Below are 24,501 nucleotides of genomic sequence, written 5' to 3' on the forward strand. Positions count from 1 at the left end.
TCTCAGAGGTGTGCTCTCTCTGTGCCCCCTCAGTTGATTCACCTACAGAATGTAATTATGAAGCATCAAGCTGAGCCATACCTCTTTTGTTTTCCAAACACTTCTCCAAAGGAGCTTTCTTTGAGGAGGTATGAGAATGCAAGAGCTGGTTTGAATAAAAATCCAGAGAAAATTGCTTGTCAGGTATGAATTTCTTTACCGTGTGATGTGATGTCCAGACTGCATGCCAAAGGGTGTGAGGCATCAATGGGAAGGACTATAACTCTTACTGCAATTTCCAAGTCTTAGCAATTGCAATACAGTAGAAAATGCAAGCTATGTAAATAAATCTCATAAGAAAAGATCACGGCGTTGAAATGCATAGAACACTGTGTGTTCCTAACAGTGGATACTGAAAGCCTGGGTTAGCAGCCAGAGATTTTAAAATAAGACTCTCACATGAGGAAAAGACAAGAAAGTCCTGTGTCTTAGGGAGCCAATAGCACAGCATCATGATGGCTGGCTGGGGGTTGCAGACATTGTGGGCCCTCCACTTACAGGCTTCTGTAAGTTCTCTTGAGAGACGCTCATTGTACTCCTTTTCTTCCCTGACTACTACTTCTTGTTCCTTTTCAGAGTCCCTTCCTCTCAAGATTTTAATGTAAATATTTCATTATATATCTTCTTTCTTCACCATAAGCATTATACATTCTCATCTTTTATTTTTATCTTTGTCAGCATACAAAATGGTATGTCTCATCAGATCAACATAGTGCATATCATTGTGCCCCATTATATTCACCTTGCCAAAATCTTTCTAGCCCCCTCATCCTCTATTGCTGGTCCTGTGACAACATACTAGCATCTTTAGTTGAGTTTGTTTAACACACACACACAAATATTCACATACACACATAAAAATGCAATCATAAACACACACACAACTATGTTTTTAAGCTTTATGTTCACAACTTAAAAATGATTTCTTTAATTTCATTGATAATGATTATCTGTTAAATCACCTGGATAAGTTTAAAACTAAATTCAATTTCACTGTGAAGTCATCAGGAAATCTCAGAGAAGGAGAACCTTACTTCTGTGACAGCCTGGAGAAACAATTTTTCCATTAGGGTTCCGTAATCAAATGCTTAATTAGCACTGTGACACATTTTTAAAGGTTATTACAGAAATGTTCTCAATGACATGAGTGCAAAGCTCTACAGAATACAGAGAATGGCTTTTTGATCTTTCTCATTCATGACCTGTTTGCACCCCACAAGTTTTTATGCGAGTATATAGTAACATAAGACATGTATATAAGTAAAACATATATTCATAATAAATCATGAAAAAATGTATTTCAAAACAATTATTTGGCATACGTATAACTTTGCCATTTATTGAAGACAAGCTGTTTGCCTAACATAATATGATTGAAAGATATAATAATTTGATGCTTTTGTTCTGAGAATGATAGGTAAACATTAAAAGTCCCTTTTGTTGTTAAAATTATGTTTTTAGTGTACACACAGTAAAACACTGCAATGAAAAGCATATAGCGGCCTTCAGTTTGATCTGAGACATCTCAGTGTTCATTGCTGTTGTACAGTATGAAAACACAGTGTGAAGGACACGTGTGCCTAGCATATAGACTACAGTGAAATTGCATGTTACAGGCAAGCTCTAACAGAACACCTCAGACTCACTTGATTGCTTTGGAATGTATTTTTGGTCTCTGCCTGCCCAGAAACCTTCTTCTGGTGCCAATGGTTCTGTGACTCCCACATTCAGCTTTGTGACCTCTAGAGGTGTTAAGGCCACAGTTTCTGAAGCCTAGATAGAGAGAATGTTCACATGACATTTGTAAAACATCTCAAGTGGAGAACCTACAGAAAATATAATCAAAAGGAATTTAATCAGCGCAAACTGTATCCTCCATCCAAACTGCTCTCCAGGAATCTTTTGTCTCCAAAAAAATACAGTTATCAGCTTTAACTGACACAACTTTCTGTTCATTTCTTTGAGAACATGGGAATGTGGTCAAGCTTCCACTGAGTGGTTGTTTGCAGCAGAGGCAGCCTGTTTTGAGTAGGAGCAGTGAGCTGCCCAGAGAAAACTAAAGCCCCAGGAACGTCAGAGACAACACAGCAGCTGCTGTTCCTTACCTTGGAAGTGCATGACGGGGACTGTTTTGTGTGCCGTCTATGTCACTCTGCAGCTGTCGTTTGTCGACAGCTCTGTCTCACTCTGTCTTGTTGTTCCCAACCCTCGCACTAGCACTCCTGGCAAAGCGTTTCGCCATCTACGCTGTGACAAAATCCGTTCTCCAGCTCCAGGTCAGCCTTGCCTCGCTCGTTTTTATTGTCTCCATGTGAATGTGGCTGTAATTTCTAGCCCTTTCCTTGTGCTGCTCCAGAGATGTGGACATGGACTTTGAACCAGCTGCTTTTGTGTTTTAACTTGACACAAGCTAGAGTCATCAGAGAGAAAGCCTCAGTTGAGGTGATGCCTCCATGAGATCCAGCTGTGAGGCATTTCTCAGTGAGTAACCAATGAGGGAGGACCCAGCTTCTGGTGGGTGATGCCATCCCTGGGCTGGTGTCCTGAGTTCTTTGAAAAAGCAAACTGAGCAGGTCAAGGGAAGCAAGCCAGCAAGCAGCACCCCTCCATGGTCTCTGCATACCTCCTGCCTCCAGATCCCTGCTCTGCTTGAGTTCCTGTCCTGACTTCCTGTGGAGATGAACACCATTGTAGAAGCATAAGCCAAATAAACCCTTTCCTTCTCAACTTAATTTTTGGTCATGGGGTTTTGTTGGAACAATAGAAACCCTAACAAAGACACATATTTTTAATATCCTTCTTCCTTTCCTTTATTTTGGTCCTTTTCATCCCCTCTCCTTTTCACCTCTCTCCCTTCTCTTCTTTAACCAGTGAAACTGGGGCCTTGGATGTGATATACCACTGAGCTGTATCTCAAGCCTGATAATGTTCCTTTAATGACATATTTCTCTCTCTCTCTCTCTCTCTCTGTGTGTGTGTGTGTGTGTGTGTGTGTGTGTGTGCGTGCCCTGTAGCCTTGTGGCAAGTTGTTTTGATGCATGACTTTCTCACAGGAAACATGCTCATATCTGCAGACCCATCTCCTCAGTTTTGATCTGCCTGTGGCCAGTTTCTTCACACTCAGACATTGACTGTCTGAATAAGAAACAGATGTAGTGTGTTAGATAAAACACTGAGGCTGCAGGTCAGCCAGCTGTGAGGAATGGGCAAAACTGTCATGAGGAGTAGAATGCTATCCACAGAGGATTCTGAGCAAAGTTTTACCAGTGGATTGTGAACGAGTAGGACTCTTGTTTTGGGGTGTCTTGTGATTAGAAAGACGTTATGATACCAGTCTTCTGCTCAGGCCATGAGGGGTTCAGAGGTCAGAGGACCAAGTGAGGCAGGTGGCGCCCAGCTGTTCTCATGGAGGTAGGACTGCCATGAGGTAGTTGTATAACAGCAGATACTTTGGTCTCCTTCTAGAACCTGGGGATAGTTTGAGCATTAAAAACTTTATCAAGACTTGGCTAAGGTGTGTCTGTAGCATGATAAAATCCAACCTGATCTACAAGCATGCCAGAGAACTTTACAAGACTTCACTATGGACAGACAGCATCTGATGGAATGACAATTAGTCCTTTGATGTAATTTTCCAGGTAACTCTCCCGAAGTGGCAAACTCCAAGCCAGGGAGTCAGAGGTAGGAACACATTAGCAACTCTCAAATATTTAGGACAGAGAGTGACATCCTGAAGGTGCAGTGACTGAAACTGCCACTAAATACTAGGACTAGAAGAGAAGGACTCAAAATCCCCTGCTTTATGAATGTTTGAAGACATTCTGAACTAATGAGGCACAGGCCTTGAAACACATTTTCCCCTAAAAGCCTCAGAGATATGGATTTCCCATCAAAGACCTGTCTCCTGGATCTTCTGCTTCATCTCAGTAGTAATGGTCAGATATAGACTATAAAGCTGTGGCTTTGTAACTACAATTTTAAGAAAATCACAGGTATAAGCATGTGTTTGATGAGGACTTCAAAGTAGTAACTGGAAATGAACTAACACTTAAGAAAGTCACAATTTTAAATATAGATATTTGCAGATGTAAGACATCAGAGTATATTTTGGTCATTGTAGCTTAGACCAATTGGCATTTTATATAACCAAGAATTCACATTGTTCTGTTTCTCTGCCATGGAGCATCTCATTCCTCCTTGTCTTCCCTTCATTCCTGCCAAGTGATAACATAAAACGAAAGATAAAATAAGCAGCTGAATGGGATTCTGGAACGAAGAGGTAGCATGTGCAAGTGAGCAGTGTACCCAGCGTGGTGGGACCTCTCCAGGGTGACCTGGAGAAGACACTTATCTATAGAGAGTAATTTACATCATGATTGTTCCACTCGCAAAATACAGACTTCTGATACAATTTCTGTGCTAAACAATCAGCGATTTCATGGAAAGTACTTATGACCCTTCTCTTTCTGTTACTTGCAGGTACTCTTACCAGTTCATACTCTAATAATTATATTTCTGTGGACTACACAAATCTAAATCTGCTACAGCTTATAGAATCAAAGTGTCTGCAGACTGCTCAGGGATCATATGATAACACTTGTTTCCAGTTTACTATTTTATAAAAAACTTTCATTATGATATTTTGGGGTAAACAAGTTAAGACCATATTCTTCCAAAATCATTTGAAATAGCAGAATATATACTCTGTAATTATTTATTTTGAGACAGAGCCTCATGCTGTTGGCTAGAGGGCCTAAATTTGTAGTGAGTTCTCTGCTGCATACTTCTGACTTTTGGGATTGCTGGTTTATACCATCCCACCCAGATAGCCTGACAGAAATCTTGATGATATAACATATATCATATTTAAAAGCCCAGTTATAAGTTCTGTCTCAGATCAAACACTTGAGAATTGCCAAAGATTAATTTGAAATAAAAGTCCAGTAGGCATTTAATGAATTGCATTGTCTAACATTCCTATCTTACAGGCAGATTGTCACTGTCTCATATACATGGTAGCAGTTATATCTTGTGCCTTTTCCTTTTGGACTAAAGGCAGAATCACATACACCTAGAGATATCTTCCCTAGCAGCAAGTAGAATGAAGTCAATACAAAGAGTATAAAGTAGATTAATGAATGTTCTCCTGTTCTGCATAGAGGAACTGTGGCTCAAATGATTGTATAGCTCTTTCTTTAAATTCCTACATAAATAACATTGTGTTGTCCAACTGGCAGACATGTTTGTACACTATATATTCGTATTCCCATGACTCCTAGAAGAGAGTCTGCCTAGAATGGCACTGAAAATCATAACATTAAATAATTTTTTATAACTGAAAACATAAAATTTCCACAGAGAGTACTCGCAATGGTTAACTATTTCCTTAAATTTAATAATAAGCTAGTAAAAGCCTATAGTTCAATAAGGACTCCATGTGGTTTCATTAAAACTTAGGCTTTGACAGATTCTCAGAAGGCCAGTACTTCATAATTAATGGCTATTCGGCACAAGGTTGACCTTCTCAGAGACAGGGTGAGTGCAAACTTGGTAGGGAAAGGCATCTGCTTCTGACTATTTATCTTTTTTAGAAGGAAAGTAAATTATGAGACCATGTCCAAGAAATTGGTTTTGCATGTTAGTATTTGAAAGTCTTTTGCAGTAAAAATTCATGGCTTCCATTTTGTTTCATGTATATCTAAAATAACAGAAGTTATGAGGAGCCTCATCTCCCTGGCTGGTTAGCAGGCTCTCAATCACCGGAGGCTACAGACACCAGACTTTTGATGTTAATGACCCTGGCATTTCTTCCCAGTGTGACCTACAGGGCCATATAGACAGGACTTCTTCTAACCTGGGTTGAGTCATTTGGCCCCTTTGCTTAAGGCTAATGAGATCGGGCTCAGAGATGCAGCCCGCTGGAAGTACAATTTGAAGTCAGACTGGTATGGATTTGTATTCTTCCTCCCCTTCACACTAGCTGACTCACCATGTGTGTCACTGGGTCACCCCAAGATTCCATTTCTCCATGTTAAAATGGGAGAGAAGTGTGTGTCGTTTTGTTTGGGGCTATAAAACACAGCAGGTTCTAAGCTCCATTGAGAGGTTCAGTGCCTGATATGTAACCTTTTGTCGGCTATTATGACTTTAACTTTTTAACTCAGAGAGCAGATCACTGTAAACACTGTATGTTCTTCTGATCATCAACTTGAAACATCTAAACATAAGAGAAAGCTTATTTCTGAAAATTTCTAGAAAGAGAAGCACCTGCTTATATTTTTTTGACCTACCCAGACTTTCAGAATTCCAGAAGCAGCCTCTTCTCCTTTGCGTATGACACTCAGACTAAGTTCTGTTCTGACAGTGAGTGTGTAAACAATGGTGGCACGGCAGAGTCTTCCACCTCACCACCAACCAGGAAGCAGAGCAGGAGGCAGAAAGTGACCAGGGACAATGTGACATCCAAAGCTCATACAACAAAAAATGGCTCAGGCTGTGACTGGAAATGTCAGTCTCCTCAGCTCTGAGGATCTCTGGTGCTTGTTGGGGCAGAAGGGAAGTTGGGAACTTAAGCCTCCTGGATTCTCTAGAACAAGATCCTGTTGAAAATTTTCTCCAATATGTATCATCTGAAGACCAGCTTATAAATTAGAAAAGTCCTCATTGAAACCAAATGTACTTTAAGGAATGAGTGCAAGGCTGTCCATGGGGGAAAAATATCTGAGGTCAGTCTCTGGTGAAAAAGACCTAAAGAGTCATCAGGCTTGTCAGGAAAGACAGCAGAATATAGCACTCTAAGCCATTTAGGCACATCAAGTAACAACAGAGAAAAATGGAGTAAAAATGAACAAGTAAAGTTCTGTTCTCTTCCTATTTTACAAATTTACAAATTTGTAAAAAAAAAAAAAAAAAAACTCCTTTCTCCCTTCTCTACAAGTTTCTCTACAAGTATAGATTAACAGTTAACACCTACTCTTACTAACACAGAGAAGATTGATATGTGTTAGAAACCTTCATGTCATTGTGACAAAATACTCAAACGAAGAAAGCAACCAAACAAATAAAACAGTGAAAAATAAAGTAAACCCAGGAAGGAAAGAAGGAAGGAAGAAAGGAAGGAAGGAAGGAAGAAAGAAAGAAAAAAAGAATGGAAAGGAAGGAAGGAAAAAAGAATGGAAAGAAAGGAAGGAAGGAAAGGAAAGAAGGAAGGAAGGAAGGAAGGAAGGAAGGAAGGAAGGAAGGAAGGAAGGAAGGAAGGGCGGCTCATTTGGGTCTCTTGATTTCAAAAGGTTAAGTCTATCGATTTTAAAAGCCCATATGATTGGGCAGGGACTTCATGGTGGCTGCAGCATGTGGAAGGGGACCATCTACCTTGCCACCAACTATGAAGAAGAAAGGGAGAAAGAAAGTGATACCCCCATCACTTTCACTCATCCGTACCTCAGAAGTTTACAAAGTCTTCCCAAGCAGTACCACATTCTGGAGATCAGCTTTGCAGTCATGAGCCAATGTAGGATGTATGGGTTCAGACCATAGCACAGTAGAGCCTCCAAGATAAACCTTGTCTAGACAAGCAGAGGCATTCTAGTTTCATCCGAGAAGATGGCAGCAAAGAGAAGGAAACTGAAAAGTGCCATTCTATTGGGCTCTGTAGACAGGACAGGGCAATGTGAGAACAAAGCATAGAAAGAGAAGGAAACTGGAAGCTGCCTCCTTATACAGAAGAGTGGGGGTGAGACATGGTAAGGGTACCATTGGGTCTTGCCAGGTGGATCAGCAAATAGAGGCCCTGTCTGACAGAGGCTGATGACCTCAATTTAATCCCTGGGACCTACACTGTAGAGGTTTTCCTTTGACCTGCACATGCATGCTGTGGCATGCAAGAATGCAGGCACATGCATGCGCGTGCATGCACACACACACACACACACACACACACACACACAGCAAACAAGTGATACCATTAGACTTAGGGGGAACCTTACATATCACAGGAAAGTGCTGGAGTTTGTTTTCCAGGCAAGAGGGAAAGGAAGTGGAAGGAAGGTATGTTTCAGATGGACTTTCAGAGCTGGACGTGGTTACTCAGACCTAGGAGAGAGCCTTAACAAGCACCTGTTTGTCACCTAGGCTGCAGAAGCGTTGCTGCAGCATGGAGCCAGTGTTAACGTTCAAGATGGCTCTTCTTCACTCTGCTGCGCACCGCAGCCTTCTAAGGGTGTGAGTAGGTCTGAGGGGAAGCTACAAAGGCTGGCAGGCTGCTGGCCGGACTGGCTTTTGCTGAACTGTTTTGTCTGCAATGAAGATCTGTTTAAGTGTTCTTTGGGGCTTTAGCATAACTCGCTGATAGACAGATTTTATCTTATATGCCCCTGGCTCTGAACCCCAGTACTATGATGATGATTTGTACAATATTCTCCTCAGCTCCACTGGTAAGAGCTTGTAGTTCCATATCAACACTGCAGTGTTCATGTGGTTCATTGTTTCTGTCTCAGTACAGGAAGGAAACATCAGCAAGCTTGGCAGCAATCAGAATCAGCCACCCTGAATTTGGAAAAAAGTATCTTTCCCAGTTTTATGGCTCTGTTGCTTACATAGTACCTCTAATCTTCACTTCTTTTTTAATTATTTTTATTTTTATATTAATTACAGTTTATTTACTTTGTATCCCAGCTGTAGCCCCCTCCTTCATTCCCTCCTAATCCCACCCTCCCTCCGTCATCTCCTCCCTGCCCTCATAGGGAAGGTCCTCCTCCCCTTCCTTCTGACCCTATCTTGTCAGGTCCCACCAGGACTGGCTGCAATGTCCTCCTCTGTGGCCTAACTAGGTTGTTCCTCCCACAGGGGAGTGTGGCATAGGTCAAAGAGCCAGCCACTGAGTTCATGTCAGAGACAGTCCCTGTTCCCCTTACTAGGAACCCACTTGGATACTGAGCTGCTATGGGTTGCGTCCAAGCAAGGGTTCTAGGTTATACCCATGCATGGGTCCTTGGTTGGAGAATCAGTCTCAGACAAGACCCCTGTGCCAGGTATTTTTGGTCCTTGTGGAGCTCCTGTCCTCTCCAGGTCTTACTAACTCCCCCTTCTTTCATATGATTCCCTGCACTCTGCCCAAAGTTTGGTTATGAGTCTCTGCATCTGCTTTAATACACTGCTAGATATAGTCTTTCAGAGGCCCTCTGTGGTAGGCTCCTGTCCTGTTTCTTGTTTTCTCCTACTTCCAATGCCCATCCCATTTGTCTTTCTGAGTGAGGATTGATCATCTTACCCAGAGTCCTCCTTCTTGTTTAGCTTCTTTAGATGTACATATTTTAGTATGTTTATCCTATATTATAAGTCTAGTATCCACTTATAAGTGAGTATATACTGTGTGTGTCTTTCTGCTTCTGGGATACCTCACTCAGGATGATCTTTTCTAGGTGTCACCATTTACCTGCAAAATTCATGATTTCCTTGTTTTTAATTACTGAGTAATACAATCTTCACTTCTTAATGGAGAAAATATTTATGATCTGGACTTCCCAGGGATGCCTTACAAAGTAACAAAGTTGCTTGGGAGATGGGCAGTATACCTCACTGTTAGGATGCTAATGGAGAAGGCACAAGCCACATCACAAAGGCAGCTTTCTCCATGTAGCTTTCTGAAGCCCCATTTCTTTGTTGTGCTCTCAGGGATGTTGGAGGCCAGAGGCCCCCCAAAAAACCGAGCTGGCTTGGGCTCTCGCTCTGGCTTTGGCTCTGAGCTTGCAACTCACCTTCAGAGGTGAGTTGTGTGATCGATCAGCCAAGTGTTTGGCAGATTTTCTCAGGTTTGCTGATGTTTCTCCCGGTCTGTCTGTATGGAGCGGGAGGAAATGACTGCACTCTGTGGAAAGGGAAACAGGAGCTTTGCAAATAGGGACTGGCAGCAATCAGGGAGCACAGGTCTTCGGAAATATTTTCTGATTTAGGTGTCATTTGCTCCTACACCCAGCAGGACAGGTAGCACAGCAGACTGGTAAGAACGGAAGAGCTGGTCTGTGCACCAGGCTGGCCAGCCTCCAGCCCTGTGCCTTCTCTGCTGGAGCACAAGTTCTGTTCTTAGCCCATTCAGAAAACCACCAATCCCAAGTGGTTTAACTAAACAGTGAGGTCAGAATTCAAAGCAATGTGCTCTAACTTCAAAAGCTATTGAGTTCCCACCTTGGTGTAGTAAAAGACAGACAATACCTGTGCTGATTTCAAACACTACCCTTTAGCTTTTTTTTTTTTTTTGAGAAAATAAATAAATAGATAGATAGAACCAAAGAAACCATAAACACAAAAGTTAGTAGATAACCAAATCAGCTGCCCTTCCCGAATGTGTTCTTTATCTTCTTGTTGGTTTTCCCACAGCCACCAAGTCTCAGTGGTCCCCAAGGGACCCAGCTTTATTTCCCTGCATTCTGTGCTGTTCTGGCCATCAAGCCTTTCTGTCCCTGTGAGTATGCTTGCACACTCTTGGGCCTGTGAAGCAAGGCCCACATTTTTTGAAACTTGGCAATCCATTCATTTGCTACTCAGAATATACCCAGGGGCCTGTGTAGGCTTCAAAAGTGGGGTGATAGGAAGCCCCACACTTCCTGGAGTTAGGTAGGAGCAGGGGCTGTGGTGTGCATGCTATTTGCAGAGTCATAAACTTTGTCGATTAACCTCGTAACTAACAGAGAGATAAAGAGCCTCTATGTGTGCCAGGGAAGAGCTAAATTTTTTCACTTTCCCTGAAAATATAGTCACAGCCATTCAAATTATGCTAAAATGTGGATGGTCCTTTTATGATAAGGGACTCACTTTCTGAGTGAAGGCAGCAAACCAGTAATTTATGGAAACTGTTGTCATTTGCTAAAATATGCTGACAAGGAGAGTGGCAAATTCAGCCTGAGTGCGGGTGCACCCTGTTTCTCGTCGATTGTTTATTCACTTAATTTTAAGTGGAGGAAGAACTGCTGATAGCAAGTGCAGTTTTTCCTAAACATGTAATAATAGCACTTAATAGACAAGCAAGTTCCTGGAGAGTTGAAATCTGTTGTGAACTCACAGAGATGGCGAGGGTAGGAAGAGCTGCTCAGGTGGCAAGGGTCTGACGCTCTGGAGGTGAGTGTGGATCTGCCTGTTAGCCAGCAGGAGAGAACACACCATTTCTCGTGCATGTTACCGTTTCTATAGACAGATGTTTAAGGCTAGGCACTGCTATGTGTATTTTACAAGTTCTGATACACAGGTCCTCACTGCAGCTTGAAGAGATAGAGCCATTACTGCTTCTATTCTAACATGCCGATACCAGTCTCAAAAGATTAACACATTGGACCACAGTGACATAGCTAAGATATGTGAGCTGGACCCCAGAGTCCCTGCTCTCTCTCGTATATAGGAAGGCCTTTCCCTGTGTGCCACCCAGCTAATGCTTTGTTGAGAATTTATATCAAATGCCTATTGTTCTAGTCTGCTATATGCCAGCCAGTGTGCTCGGCACATTAGACATACCCTCTCCTCTGGTCCTCACCATAACCTGTGAGTTAAGTCTGACCATGATTCCCACTTTATGTCAGACACACTTGTGGTGAAATTAATAGTAATTACTAATGTCAGGGATGTGTAGTTCATTGATAAGTCTCTGGCCTAGAGAGTGTGAGGTCCTGGGTTCCAACTATAGCATGGAAAACATTGGAAAGCAGCTAGTTAACCACTCATCTCGAGGGCCAGAGCCTAAGGTCCGACTGTGATGTTGGCCGCCCATCCTGCCCTTTGGATCTTAGGTTGCAGTCACTGAGTGTCACTCTGGGGCTTAGCTTCCAGTGTCAGCTTGGCACACTGTATACTCACTGGGAAGGGAATCTATAAAGAGTCATCCTGGGGCGCTGTCTGTGGAAGCTTGTCTTACCTGTTAACTGAAATGTGAAATTGCCACTGCGGGTGGCTCCATTCCCTAGGTAGGAGCCCCAGAATGAAATCGCTTCATGGATGAACATTTTGTTTTTCAGTGATATACTAAATTCTTTACTGTTTTTTACTAGATGGGGCAGGATTTTCAGTTATTTTTACATGAAAGTAACCCAAGTGATGTGTTGTTTGGTTTAAACTGTCAAACATTCTGCATTGTGCTTTCTGGGTGTGAGGGCAGGCTAAGACAGGGTTTACGTTATCATGTGCTAGCCAATTCTCACTCTGCCACTGGCAATGAGCTTAAACTCCTGATTCTCCTGCCTCTGCCTCTTTACTCCCCCCACCCCCACTGCTGAGATTACAAGCAGGTGCCACCAGGCACACGTTATTCTTTCTTCCCTCATACTGGTTTCCTTTTTTACTTATTTATTTATTTAAGCCCCCTCTCTTCTCTTTTCTCAGTTCCACCCACGCACCCTACCCTCTTCTCCCTCCTCTTTCTTCTCAGAGAACAGGAGGCCCCCAAGGAGCACAGGTCCACCCTGTCACCTCAGCTTGCACATCTCCCAGACAAGTAATTCTAGCTAGGGTAAAAGGATCCAAAGGCAGGCAACAGAGTCAGAGACAGCCTCCTCTCCACTAGGGGACCCTCACGAATAAGCTGCCCATCAGTTACATATGTGTAGGGGTCTGGGTACATCCCATGCTTGCTCTTTGATTGGTGGATCAGTCTCTGTGAGCTCCCATGTGCCCAGGTTAGTTCACTCTCTAGCTCTTGTGGAGTCCTTGACCCCTCAGGTTCCCTCAATCCTTCCTCCCACTCTGCCACAAAACTCCCTAAGCTCAGCCTATTGTTTGGCTATGAGTCTCTGCATCTGTTCCCATCAGCTCCTGGATGAAGCCTCTCAGAAGACAATTATGCTAGGCTCCTGTCTGTAAGCATAACAGAGCACCATTAATAGTGTCAGGGGTTGACTCTCTTCCATGAGGTAGGTCTCAAATTGGGCCAGTCATTCTTTTACCATTCCTTCAATTCTGCTCCATCTTTAACCATGCATATCTTGTAGGCAAGACAAGTTTTGGGTCTAAGGTTTTATGAGCGAGTACAGTCCAGAGACCCACAGAAGCCAAGCAGGGCCTAAGGGAGGATGCTTGATTTTCACTTAGAAGAGGAAATAAAATATTGAAGTAAATGGAGGGTTTGGGGAGAGTAACGGGGTAGGAATCAAGTGTGAGGAGACTGGGGTTGGGGAAATGGTGAGTGTGGGAGAGGACTGGAAGACAGAATGGAAATCCATGGGAGGGGGTATCTCTGGGACAAGGGAGGCTCCCTGGAGTCTATGGGGGTGACCCTAACTACAACTCCCAGCAGGAGCTGGGTAGATGTGGATCCTGAAGTTGCCACCCCCTGTAGTCAGAATGGACTTGGGGTAGAGAGAAGGGGACACCAATCCCATGCTAATTTCAAAGGATGGGCTGTTTCAGGTAACCAGTGTCCTTTTGAAGTTTGGCACTGATGTCAATGTAAGCAGTGAAGTTGGAGATAGGCCTCTGCACCTGGCCTCTGCCAAAGACTCCTTCAGCATTGTAAAACTCCTGCTAGAAGAGGGGAACAAAGCAGATGGTACGGCTGTGCCTGCCACCTCCATGTTGTGTCTGCTGTGTCTTTCCCTTCCTCTCCCAGGAACCAGCTTGAAGTTGGCTACTCCTGCTAACATGTTCCACAAATCACAACTGACATTTGTGAAACTCAAATTAGAATATTTCCTTATACCCTTCCAAAAGTAACCGATCTTCTGGGCTCCTAAGTACCAGATCACTTTATTTCTTCCTTAACTCCACAGAATTTTTGTTCTGTTTTTTGTTTTTTGTTTTTTGTTTTGTTTGGTTTTTTTTTTTATCTGTGGGTGCATGTTTGTGGTGTATGTTTGTAGTGTGTGCTCAGGTCCTCACAGTTATGTGTAGACACTAGGTGTCCTGTTCTATTACTCTGACAGAGTTCCTTGATATAAGGTCTCTCTCTGAATGGAGACCATGGCTGGCAGGCAGAACACATGGCAATCCTTCTGTCTCTCCCTCTGGCAGAGGACACGCTCCTGAGTAACACCCAGATTTTTATATGGCTGCTGTGGACTTGAACTCAGGTCCTCATGTTTTGCTATAAGTGCTTTTGAGTTAGCCATCTCCCAGCTCCAAGCTTTGCTACCATGTTAATCTTGACATTTTATCCGTATTGCTGCAGCAAGGAGTCTTATCCTTTAAACTGCAGGAGACTCAAAATCCACTCAAAATCTGCATTCCCATTTCTTGCTGGCTGTAACTGAATATTTTTGCCATTTTTCTATTATGTACATCTTCTAGTAACAGATGACTTTATCTTGCTCAGATACATGTGTAGATGTGCAGGGTGTTGCTGGACCCAACGGTATGCATTTGTTGGACTGTGGCCCTGTATTACCATCCCTCTTTACAGCCTTCCCAACAACTGATACTCTATTGTTATATTATAATTTGATAACCATAAAGTCTATGGGTCACTAGTTTAGGGTTTTTTTTATAATTAAATAAATCTTGGAAAGTTGATTAAAAGAAGAAGACCCTCTCCTAGACTTTTATTTTTTGACACAAATTCACCAAGAGCTACATCTGGCCATAAAATCCTCTCAGGCATATCCAGCCTCCTCCCACCAACCCCTGGAGATTAATTAAATGCCCATCAGTGAGAGCTGCTGGCCTTTGCAGTAGAAATGATGCACAACTCCAAAAGGACACGGTTGTCAAGCCCGCATTGCTGCCAGCTCCTTGGGTTCAAAATTCAAATTGGTAATCACCTACTAAAGCTGATCGATGCTTTCAGCCAGTGGTAAAGAAGCCCAGTGATGCATAGACACCCAGGCAAGAGGCTAGAATAGCTTGGACTTCAAGTCAACATCAGCTGCTTTAGGTTGTAGAAGCTGAAGACATTTTGCATTATCTTCTATGGGCTATCATGTAATGACTTGGGTTGTCTACATGCTAGTGTTATCACAAACAGCATGGACTGTCAGAACAGAGCAAGGTGTGGGCCTCATTTAAGCCGTCTTGGGCGGTCATTTTTTTCTCTCAGTATAGGCGAGGCAAAGCTACTCCTGTGGAAAGCTCTGCCACAGAATCATGTTTCTGAAACTGCCCCTCTCTTGTGTGGGATCAGGAAGAACGTCACTCCTCCCTCTCATTATCCAGGCCAGCCTCAGCCTCTTGTTCTCCTGCACAACTCCAAAGCCTGGCAGTGTCAAATGAGTGCCGCTCATGATCAGCACGTCTCCAGGATCAAAGGACGCCTCTGCAAAAGGCATTGAAATTCGTGTAGCACTATACTCCTCCATACACCTCGATTGCACAGTATAATTTCTGGCATTTTCTTCTGAATCACACAAGTACTACATTCTTACTACTCAATCATTTAAAATAAAAAAAACCAGCATGACTCAAACATTTGAGTATTTTTATTTCCTTCTAGTACACTTGATAGTGAGCCCGCTTTGCACTCCAGTAGACTGCAGAAAACGCATTACACTCTGCCCCATGTGACAGATGGCACCAGGCTCACTGACGCTGAACTCAACTCTCAAAAACATAGCTGGCCCTCTAGATGGTTTATTTCAACTCCAGACTTTTCTTGTGGGCATAAGAGAAAGATTAAATGAATGACCCCAAAGAAGTACAATTTACAGCTTAGTGTTTACAGCATGTTCCCATGGAAATGGAACGCCATGAGTGAGAATATATTCAGATTACAAAATGTAAGTCAGAAGGCAGACTCTTCAGTTCGCTGCACCTAAGAGGCTGGCCTATTCAGTCAGGTATTCTCAAGTCTCTGCTCTGTGTTGCTGTGTCTCCTGGGCTGTGGAGAAAAAAAAAATTCCTCGTGGCATGAGGCTGAAAATACTGAGATGGTCCTTAAAATATATTCTTTCAACAAAGCTGAAAATGGGCATGTTTTAATTTGGTATTCATTAATATTTGATAACTTACTATTAAACATTTAAGTTCTTTAACATAGGGTCCTCTTGTAATGTGCTACTGCAGAACATGATAAACATCTGCCAAGATGGGTGTTGCAGAGATGGTTCAGTGGCTGAAAGCATGTACTGTTCACTCAGAAGACCTGAGTTCAGCTCCCAGCACCCACATCAGATGGCTGCAACCATCTGCTAGTGTGGCTTTAGGGGATCTTCTGCTACTCTGGACTCTGGGGGCACCTGCACTTGGATGTGCGCACACCCATCCACATATACACAGAAACACAAACACACAACACACATATACACAAATACACACAGCGTATACACAAAAGTAAAACTAAATGTAAAACAATCAGGTAAGATCATCGTCAGCAAGGCTGCTTACTTTTGTAAACATACCTCATTGAAATTATTCTGTAGATTTCCTGAATGTTCATATAAAAAGCATGTGGGCTATATTTTAAAGTTTATAGTCTTTGTAGTTATTGCTGCCTTAATGTGGAAGTTTTGTTTTATCTTTAATGTCAGTAATCGCAAATAAGAAACAGCAGATTCCACATACCCAACATCCAATGATCTTTGAAAAACCACTGGTACACACTTGTTATTTTGTAAAATGAAAGAAGGAGAGTGTAAAATATTTTCCTGATAATGAATTATATGTATTCTATTGTTTGAAAGACTCCTTTATTTAAATATCTTGATAAAAACTTTTTGTTTGTTTGTTTTTTGTTTTGCTTGGATTGAGCCACAGGGCTCTGCATATGCTTAATAAACTGCCTACTGCCAGAGCAATAACCCTAACCATCACATTATTTTGGGATCAGGTTCTCATTGAGTTGCCTTGCTGACTTTGAACTCACTCTGTAGTACAGGCTGATCTTGAAGTGATGATTCTCTTTCCTCAGATCCATCATGGATCAGAGACCTACCTGCTTTAGTAAAAGATAAAGCTATTCCACACAGAATATCATGACTCATATCATCATATCTCAATGTTGCTGGGATAATGTAATAATTTGTATGTTTTCTTCTCTATAAATCAGCCCAAGACACAAACATTTCACAATGACTGCAGCAAAGCTGTATGACCCCTGTGTCTGATGCCACATCCCTTCAGTATGGAGAACAAGGAGGGATGTCTGCTACACAGAGGACCTTGAAGTTAACGTGGGAATGCTGAACAGAATGAACACTGGGAGGGGTGGGGATGGCCATGTGACACTTCATAAACTGACAGGACTATGTTTTGCTATTCTTTAGAGTATTCACTGGAGACTTGGGACCCCTCCAGGATGTTCCTAACATCCCGGGCTCCAGCACAGTCCTGTGCCATTGACTTTACCTGGCTTCTCACAGAACATAAAAACACAGCTATAGACAAGCAGATCAAAGTGAACCAGAACATTGTTGTGAGGGAAAGGAAAAGCGTGTTCTCTGAGGCATTCCTCACAGGCTTTGCAGGAGAATGTCAGGGATACAGCTAATGTTTTTCTGTTTTCTTAAGACTTTGCAGGACAATACATGAAAGAGGCTGTTAACAAAGGCAGCAGCTAGAAGCCAAATCAGCTAGAAGTCGTCCACTGCTGCGTGACAGGTGTCAACAGTCAGGATAAGCTACATGCACTTTTGAGTCCCTGTGCTCTCTGTCACTTTCCCTTGAGATGGTTTGTCATTAGCAGCATTTCCTTGTTCCTTCTGCTTGCACAAAGTCATCAAATAATAAGTGAATTTGTACAAAAAAAATCACAATAAAGCAAATATATCTAGAAGAGCTGATAAAATTATTTCATTCCTCAGATATTGAGTTAATGTCAGACCTAGAATTGAGTAGTTGGTGATCAGTCATTACTAAGCCTGTCTTGCAACTAGACTTTGTTATTTGAAGAAATATTTTATGCATTTATAGTTTAATACAAAACTTACAAAGAGAGAAATTAGGGAAGATTGGAATGATCTTCATTAAATGTGTGTGTATGAAAAGCATTTCACGAAATGCCTTAGAAACACAAGATTTATGGATGCTTTCCATTTGGTCCCAACAGTGGTTCTGCTGTAGCCACGATGATGATAAACACGAGTATTTTAACCCTGATACAGCAGTAGACCTATAGCAACTGGTTAAGGAGTCAGACTGCAGTCAAGTTAAGCATGAAAGTGATATATTAAAGGCTATTGTTCTGGTTAGTTTTCATTGTAAACTAGATACAACCTAGACACACCTAGGTAGAAAGAGGTTCAGTTGTAGAATTGCTTTTATCCCACTGGCCTCTGGCATGACCATGAGAGAACATCTGGATTAATAGTTGATGTGGGAGGGCACAGCCCACCATACGCAGCACAGGCCTGAGATATTAGTCCTGGGCTGTCAAACAAAGGTAGCTAAACATGAGCCAGAATTGAGCCATCTTCTCAAAGCTTCTATTTCATTTCCTACTTGAGTTTCTGTGCTAAGTTCCCACTATGCTAGATTATGACCTGGAAATATAAGACAAAACAGCCCTTTCCTCCCCAAGCTGCTTTTGGTCCTAGTGTTTTCTGAAAGGAAACTAGAGCAGATATGGTATTTAGAGCCAGAGTCTGATCAAAGCAGAGTAGGAAGTGAGGCTCAGAGCTATCACAGCAAAGAACCATCTCAAATGTCACAAACCCAAAAGGATCCCATGGAGACACAATACCAGCAATGCCAAACAAATGCAGACTTTGGGATTCTAAAAACCAAAGGACCCTGATCCTGGGGCTGGAATTGTTAGCAGGAAAGACTAGGTGGCATTACTATCACTGATGACCATATGGCCAGGACAGACTAGATCCGGTGCTCCTGTGTCATGAGCTCCGAGGTCAGGTCTGATGTGGTGCTGTGATTAGAAGATACTGTACATGTGTGTCCAAGCTGGAGAAGTGTGGAGAGCAAAGGATCTCTGCTGACAATTATCCCAAGATGGCACCGGTAACCTCCTGTGCTTACCGTTCCTTTCTGGAGCCTCCATATGGTCATTTTCCTCTTCTCTTAAACTTTAAATCTAAGGAGTTTCAGAGAACACTTTTCAGCCTCTGTGGTAGCAAGTCATCTTGATTCACATCTGCACTTTCCATAAAGAATCTTCAAATATCTGAGAGTTATAAAAGCATATGGCTCAAAGAGAAAGGCACTTTTGAGCTTTCTCATCTGAAACACTTTTCCATTTGTGTAGTGTTGTTTTTCTCAGCTGAGGAGTACAGCGGATCCTGTACAGTGTACTAAATGTTCAGATCACTGGCTACGGCCTCCTCCCACTGGGCCACTCTACTGGATTTAGTGGTCTGGATAAGACCTTTAGTTTACAATTTTAAATTGCATGGATTTATGTAGTGGGGGCAGGTTGTACCACAGCTCGAGTGAGGAGGGCAGAGAGCAACCTATGAGAGTCAGTTCTCTCCTTCTACCATGTATGGCCTGGAGATAGAACTCAAGTCCACAGGCTTAGCAATGGACACCGTTATCCACTGACAGTCTCCGCAGTCAAGGGCTTCTAAATTGTAAAATCCTTCAGTGGAAAAGGGACTCAGTTTGGAATGGATACTCGTCAGAATGAGGTCACAGGTACTGTTGGATGCTTACTGGGTTCTTGAATCATTCCACTGCAAGACAAATTTGATTATCTATATTCCATAGAATTTATGAGCACTAAATAAAAGCTTGTTTGATGTGGTAATAGGCGATAGAATAAAATTATATTTTTTAAAGTTGGTTGCACTTGATTTCCTCTATTATAAATAGTAATTGGCAACTTCCAGGCATATCTTGTGTACTTAGGCAAAGTACATGACACTGTACATGAGAAGGATGAGAAAGCATGAATTCCAGATGGCACATCTGTGCTTTCTCACCACTGGCAGTGAATGCTCTGGACAATGAGGACCATGTCCCTCTGCACTTCTGTTCTCAATTTGGATACCACAATATAGTAAACTACTTGTTCCAGAGTGACCTGGAGATTCAGCCTCATGTCATTAACATCTACGGAGACACTCCTTTGCACCTGTGAGTATGACTTAGCATTTCTTGTCTCCAACTTGTGTCCTCTTACTTATTAAAATATTTCTTCCTGTCCAGGGCATGCTACAATGGACATTTTGAAGTTGCAAAGGAAATTGTCCACATAACAGGAACTGAAAGCCTGACTAAGGAGAACATCTTCAGTGAGACAGCTTTTCACAGATAAAGAATATCTCTCTGCACTAGCGACTGAGCTTGGCTGACACCATGCAAGGCCCAAAGTCATGTGTACAAAGCCTTAACAAACAGTGGCAGATGTTGCAATCAGAAAGTGAGCACAGAGGCTGAACGGAAGGGAAGCCTGGCTGGATGCAGAAAGGAAAGGTGGAGGCAGGTGCTTCCATCAGCACAGCAAATGGAGCTGCAGCTAGATGCTGTGTTTCTGGCTGGAGCCACAAAGACAGGGACTGATGTTGCCAAGGCAACAGGCCTATCAACATCTGTAAGCATATTGCTCCTCAGTCTGTGAAAAGCTGCCAAAAGAGGCTGTACCCATAATCCTCCACTGACAAGAACCTCATTACTAGGATTCATCAGCATCAAATATGACACTTTCTCCCTCACTTTCTTAAACCTTATGTGCACATGTGTCTACCCAAGATACCCATCTGTCAGCTGCTAAAAGCCTACTCAGGATGGTGCTGGGATACCTAGAATGTTGTTCTCTCTTGGAACCCTTAAGAGCCCTTGCCAGTCCACTAAGAAAATCCCTGCAGGATCAGTGGGGATGAAGAAAGATGCACTCAATGAGTGAGGCAAGAGGCTGCTGGTAACTGAGCCACAGCAGCTTCCAAGCTGTCCAGGAGGAAAATGGGAGCTTCACAACACTGGGAGCCCTCCCTGGGGAAACATTGTTGTTTTGCTATAAAAACAATGATTGGAACTTAATAGATCTTGACTAGAAGGTCACTTACTTAGACATTAAATATTTCTTAGCTGACTTGCAACCTCTAAAAACCAAATTCCAGACTCCTTTGTTGTCTGCATAGTAGAAAAGCAAAAGACTGATCTGAAAGTAACAGTAGCCTTGTGCTTCATATTAGGCATTAACCTTTCATATATAATATGGGATTGCAGGTTTATCTTTTAACAGACCTGTTTAAAGAAAAAGAAGTTCAGGAAACTACTCCTTCAGGAGGAAGCAGTAACTACACACCAGGTTATTGTGTCCATCATCACATTTAAATTTCATAAATGCTTTTGAAGTTGAAGAAAATCTAAACACCTATTAATTACTCTTCTTGTTGTCATGACTAAATAGCTTACATGAAGCAAGTAAGTGGGGAAGGTTCTATTTTGTCTCACAGTTTGGAGCAATACAGTCCATTGAGGTAGGAAAGGCATGATGGCTGCAGAGTGGGGAAGCTGCTTGTCTTGCATCTGCAGTTAGCTCCAGAGGTGAGTGAGGCTACTCAGCTGGAGCCCCCTTCCCTCTTCATACCCAGTCTAGGACCCCAGCACATGGGATGGTGGACCCTGCCTTCAGCAGAGGTCTTGGTTAAATCTCTCTGGAAAATTCCTCACAGACACACGCAAAGTCATACTTCACTAACACCCCCAAGGTTTTATTAACACAACTAAGTCGACAATATAAGTTAACCATGATGGAATGTGTGTGTGTGTGTGTGTGTGTGTGTGTGTATGTTCATATCCACACACATATGGGTAAACAAATATACACACATACATACATATGAACACATACACAAATACATACATATACATTCACATGTACATATACACATATGTTTACATAAACACAAACGTGAATACACTGATACATGTTTTTAATGTGACATGTCATGTCATTGGTTGCTTTGAAAGGACTAATAAAGCATCATGGACAATGATCTATGAAATGTATAATTTTGCATCCCTGTTTATGATGTAAATAGTTGATATGATGTAAAAGGTGATATGATATTGTACCAAGAGAGAGGTGATTTATTCACCCACACATTCGAGTAATAAATAGTGCAGGCCTGCCCTGTGTTGGTGGGAGTAGGAACAGTGATGTAACAGGATCCTTCATCTCCTTAAGGAGCCCCTCTGTGAGCTGTGAAGGTCATCAGAAGTTCGGCCGCCACACACACAAAGCCATGTGCTCATGCCAGTGAAGTGAGAAGAAACCTAGAAAGACAGTGAGCTCTGCCTTCGGTTCATGATAAGGTGTCACGTGGGGACAATGATTTAGGTATACGATGCAGGGAACACTTTATTTAAAATGACTTCCTCAAGAAAATGGACAGAGCTAGAAAATAAAAACATCCTGAGTGAAGTGATCCAAACCCAGAAAGACACATGTGGCGTGCATTCACTTATAAGTAGACATTAGCCACAAGCACAGGATAACCATGCTACAGTCCACAGACCCAAAAACTCCAAGGAGGACCCAAGGGAGGATGCTTGAATCTCACTCAGAAGGGGAAACAAAATAGGCATTGGAGGCAGGGGAGGGGGAAGGGAGGGAAGCAGGGGTCGGATTAGAAATAGGGAGTGCTCGGGGAGAAAGGACCTGGTGAGAGGATAAGGATCAGAGGTGGAGGCATCGCTATGACTTCCCAGACACCTGGGACAGGGGACTCCTTAGGAAGTCTACAGGGGTCACCCTATCAGGGAATTCTCGCATCAGGGGATATGGAGCCTGAAATGGCCACTTTCTGTAGCCAGGCAGGACTTCCAGTGGAGAGAGAAAAACGCCAACCCACCCAGAAAACCTTCAACCCAAAATTTGTCCTGCTAACAAGATGTGCAGGGACAAAGATGGAGCAAAGATGGAGGGGATGGCCAACCAAAGACTGGCTCGACTTGAGACCCATCCCAGGGGAGAGAACCAATCCCTGACACTATTAATGTTACTCTGCCATGCTTGCAGACAGGAGTCTAGAATAACTCCTCTGAGAGGCTCCACCCAGAAGCTGACAGAAACAGATGCAGGGATCCACAGCCAAACATTAGACAGAGCTTGGGAGTCCTATGAAAGAGTTAGGGGGAAAAACTGAGGGATCAAGATAAGTCAAGAACTCTACAAGAAGACCTACAGAGTCAACTAACCTGGGCCCATGAGAACAAACAGAGACAGAACCATCAACCAAAGCACATGCATGGACTGGTCCTAGGCCCCCTGCACATATGTAGAAGATGCACAGCTTGGTCTTCATGTGGGCCACTCAGCAACTGGAGCAGGAGCCCTTTCTGACTCTGATGACTGCCTTTGGATCCTCTTTCCTTAACTGGGCTACCTTGTGTGGCCTCAGTTGGAGAGGATGTGCCTAGTCCTGAAAGGACTTCATGTGCCAGGGTTGGTTGGTACCCATGGGGTCCTCTTCTCTGAGAAGGAGAGGGGAGAATTGGGGAAGCAGTGTGTGATGACAGGGGCATCTGGGAAGGGAGAAGGGGGGCTAAAATCAAGATGTGAAGTAAATAAATATTTTTTTTAAAAAAAAGGAATGAAAAAAATATAAAAAATTACTTCCTCAAGACTGTCCCAGGAAGAGGAAGTGGTGAGACCCAGGAAACTGTGTCTTCTGAGTCCTTGTCCACTTCCTGTAGCCCTCATTAGATGAAGCTGATCTATGTATTACATGAGGGAGTCTGGCATCCTAGTGTTTGAGAGGCTAGCATGAGGGACTGACACCTGTAAAGGGAAATTACAGGAGAGGGGCCATTTCTTATAGGAGAGGGGCCATTTCTGACACTTGCTTGTTAAAAACAAAAGCCAGTGATTTGTGGGTGTCACACTTAATCTTTATTTTCTCCTTGACTGGATGTGAAGTTACCTGGATTTAAAATTACTTCTGGATATGGGGATGTTTCTAGAAGGATTTGACTGGGAGATGGGGAGACCCATGTTGCATATAAGGTAATGCCAGCCTAGAGTAACTAAGTCACAGAAAAGGAGGAAGTGAGCTGAGCAGCAGCCAGTGTGTCCCCTTGCTTCCTGACTGCAGCTTTAGCTGCTCTGCTGTTCCCCTGGCCTGCACAATCCACTGTCCCCTTTTTAACTGTGAGCCAAACTTAACTCTGTCAAGTCACTCCTGCTGCGACAAGGCAGGCATCATCCACAATGTGTTTACTGTGCACAAACTCTTCCACCATGTATCTCAGCTATCACCGTCAATTTTGGAAGTCAAAATTCCAGATCCAGTTGCAAAATTTATCTACAAAAATCTTAATTTGTTTGTGTCCTTAACTATGTCAGTGTTCTCTCCAACTAGAAAGAGAGGATTGGGAGCATGCTCCAAAGTTTGTGTTGTGGTTCCATAGCATGGGTTTATTTGACATTCCAACAGCACTAGGCAAGTGGAGAGGATGCAATGAAAAGTCAAGCCCAGAGGCCAGATCCCATTCCAAGTCCTGGATGTGTGGATGCACATTCCTAGAACCATAAAAACCTGGAACACTTACTCTCTCTTTCACAGAACTCTTGAGAGGTACTGCATCATTTTCCTGGGGATTGATTTCAAACTGTCATCTCAGTTTGACAAAGTTCTCTGCACCTGTGTGGAATATACATAT

General features: G+C 42.8%; 1 protein-coding gene across 1 annotated transcript in view; it reads left to right on the top strand.

The window, feature by feature from the left end:
• Positions 1 to 24,501, top strand: part of Tnni3k (TNNI3 interacting kinase) — a 255,380-nt gene that overhangs the window by 64,926 nt on the left and 165,953 nt on the right. The window contains 5 exon segments of the mRNA XM_055614310.1: positions 8,170 to 8,215; positions 8,218 to 8,267; positions 13,426 to 13,564; positions 19,824 to 19,968; positions 20,041 to 20,142. Of these exon segments, the coding sequence (XP_055470285.1) occupies positions 8,170 to 8,215; positions 8,218 to 8,267; positions 13,426 to 13,564; positions 19,824 to 19,968; positions 20,041 to 20,142 (482 nt within the window).

The sequence above is a fragment of the Psammomys obesus genome, unplaced genomic scaffold (genome assembly GCF_907164565.1).
Source record: "Psammomys obesus unplaced genomic scaffold, mPsaObe1.curated_primary_1811, whole genome shotgun sequence".
Classification (NCBI taxonomy): Eukaryota; Metazoa; Chordata; class Mammalia; order Rodentia; family Muridae; genus Psammomys; species Psammomys obesus.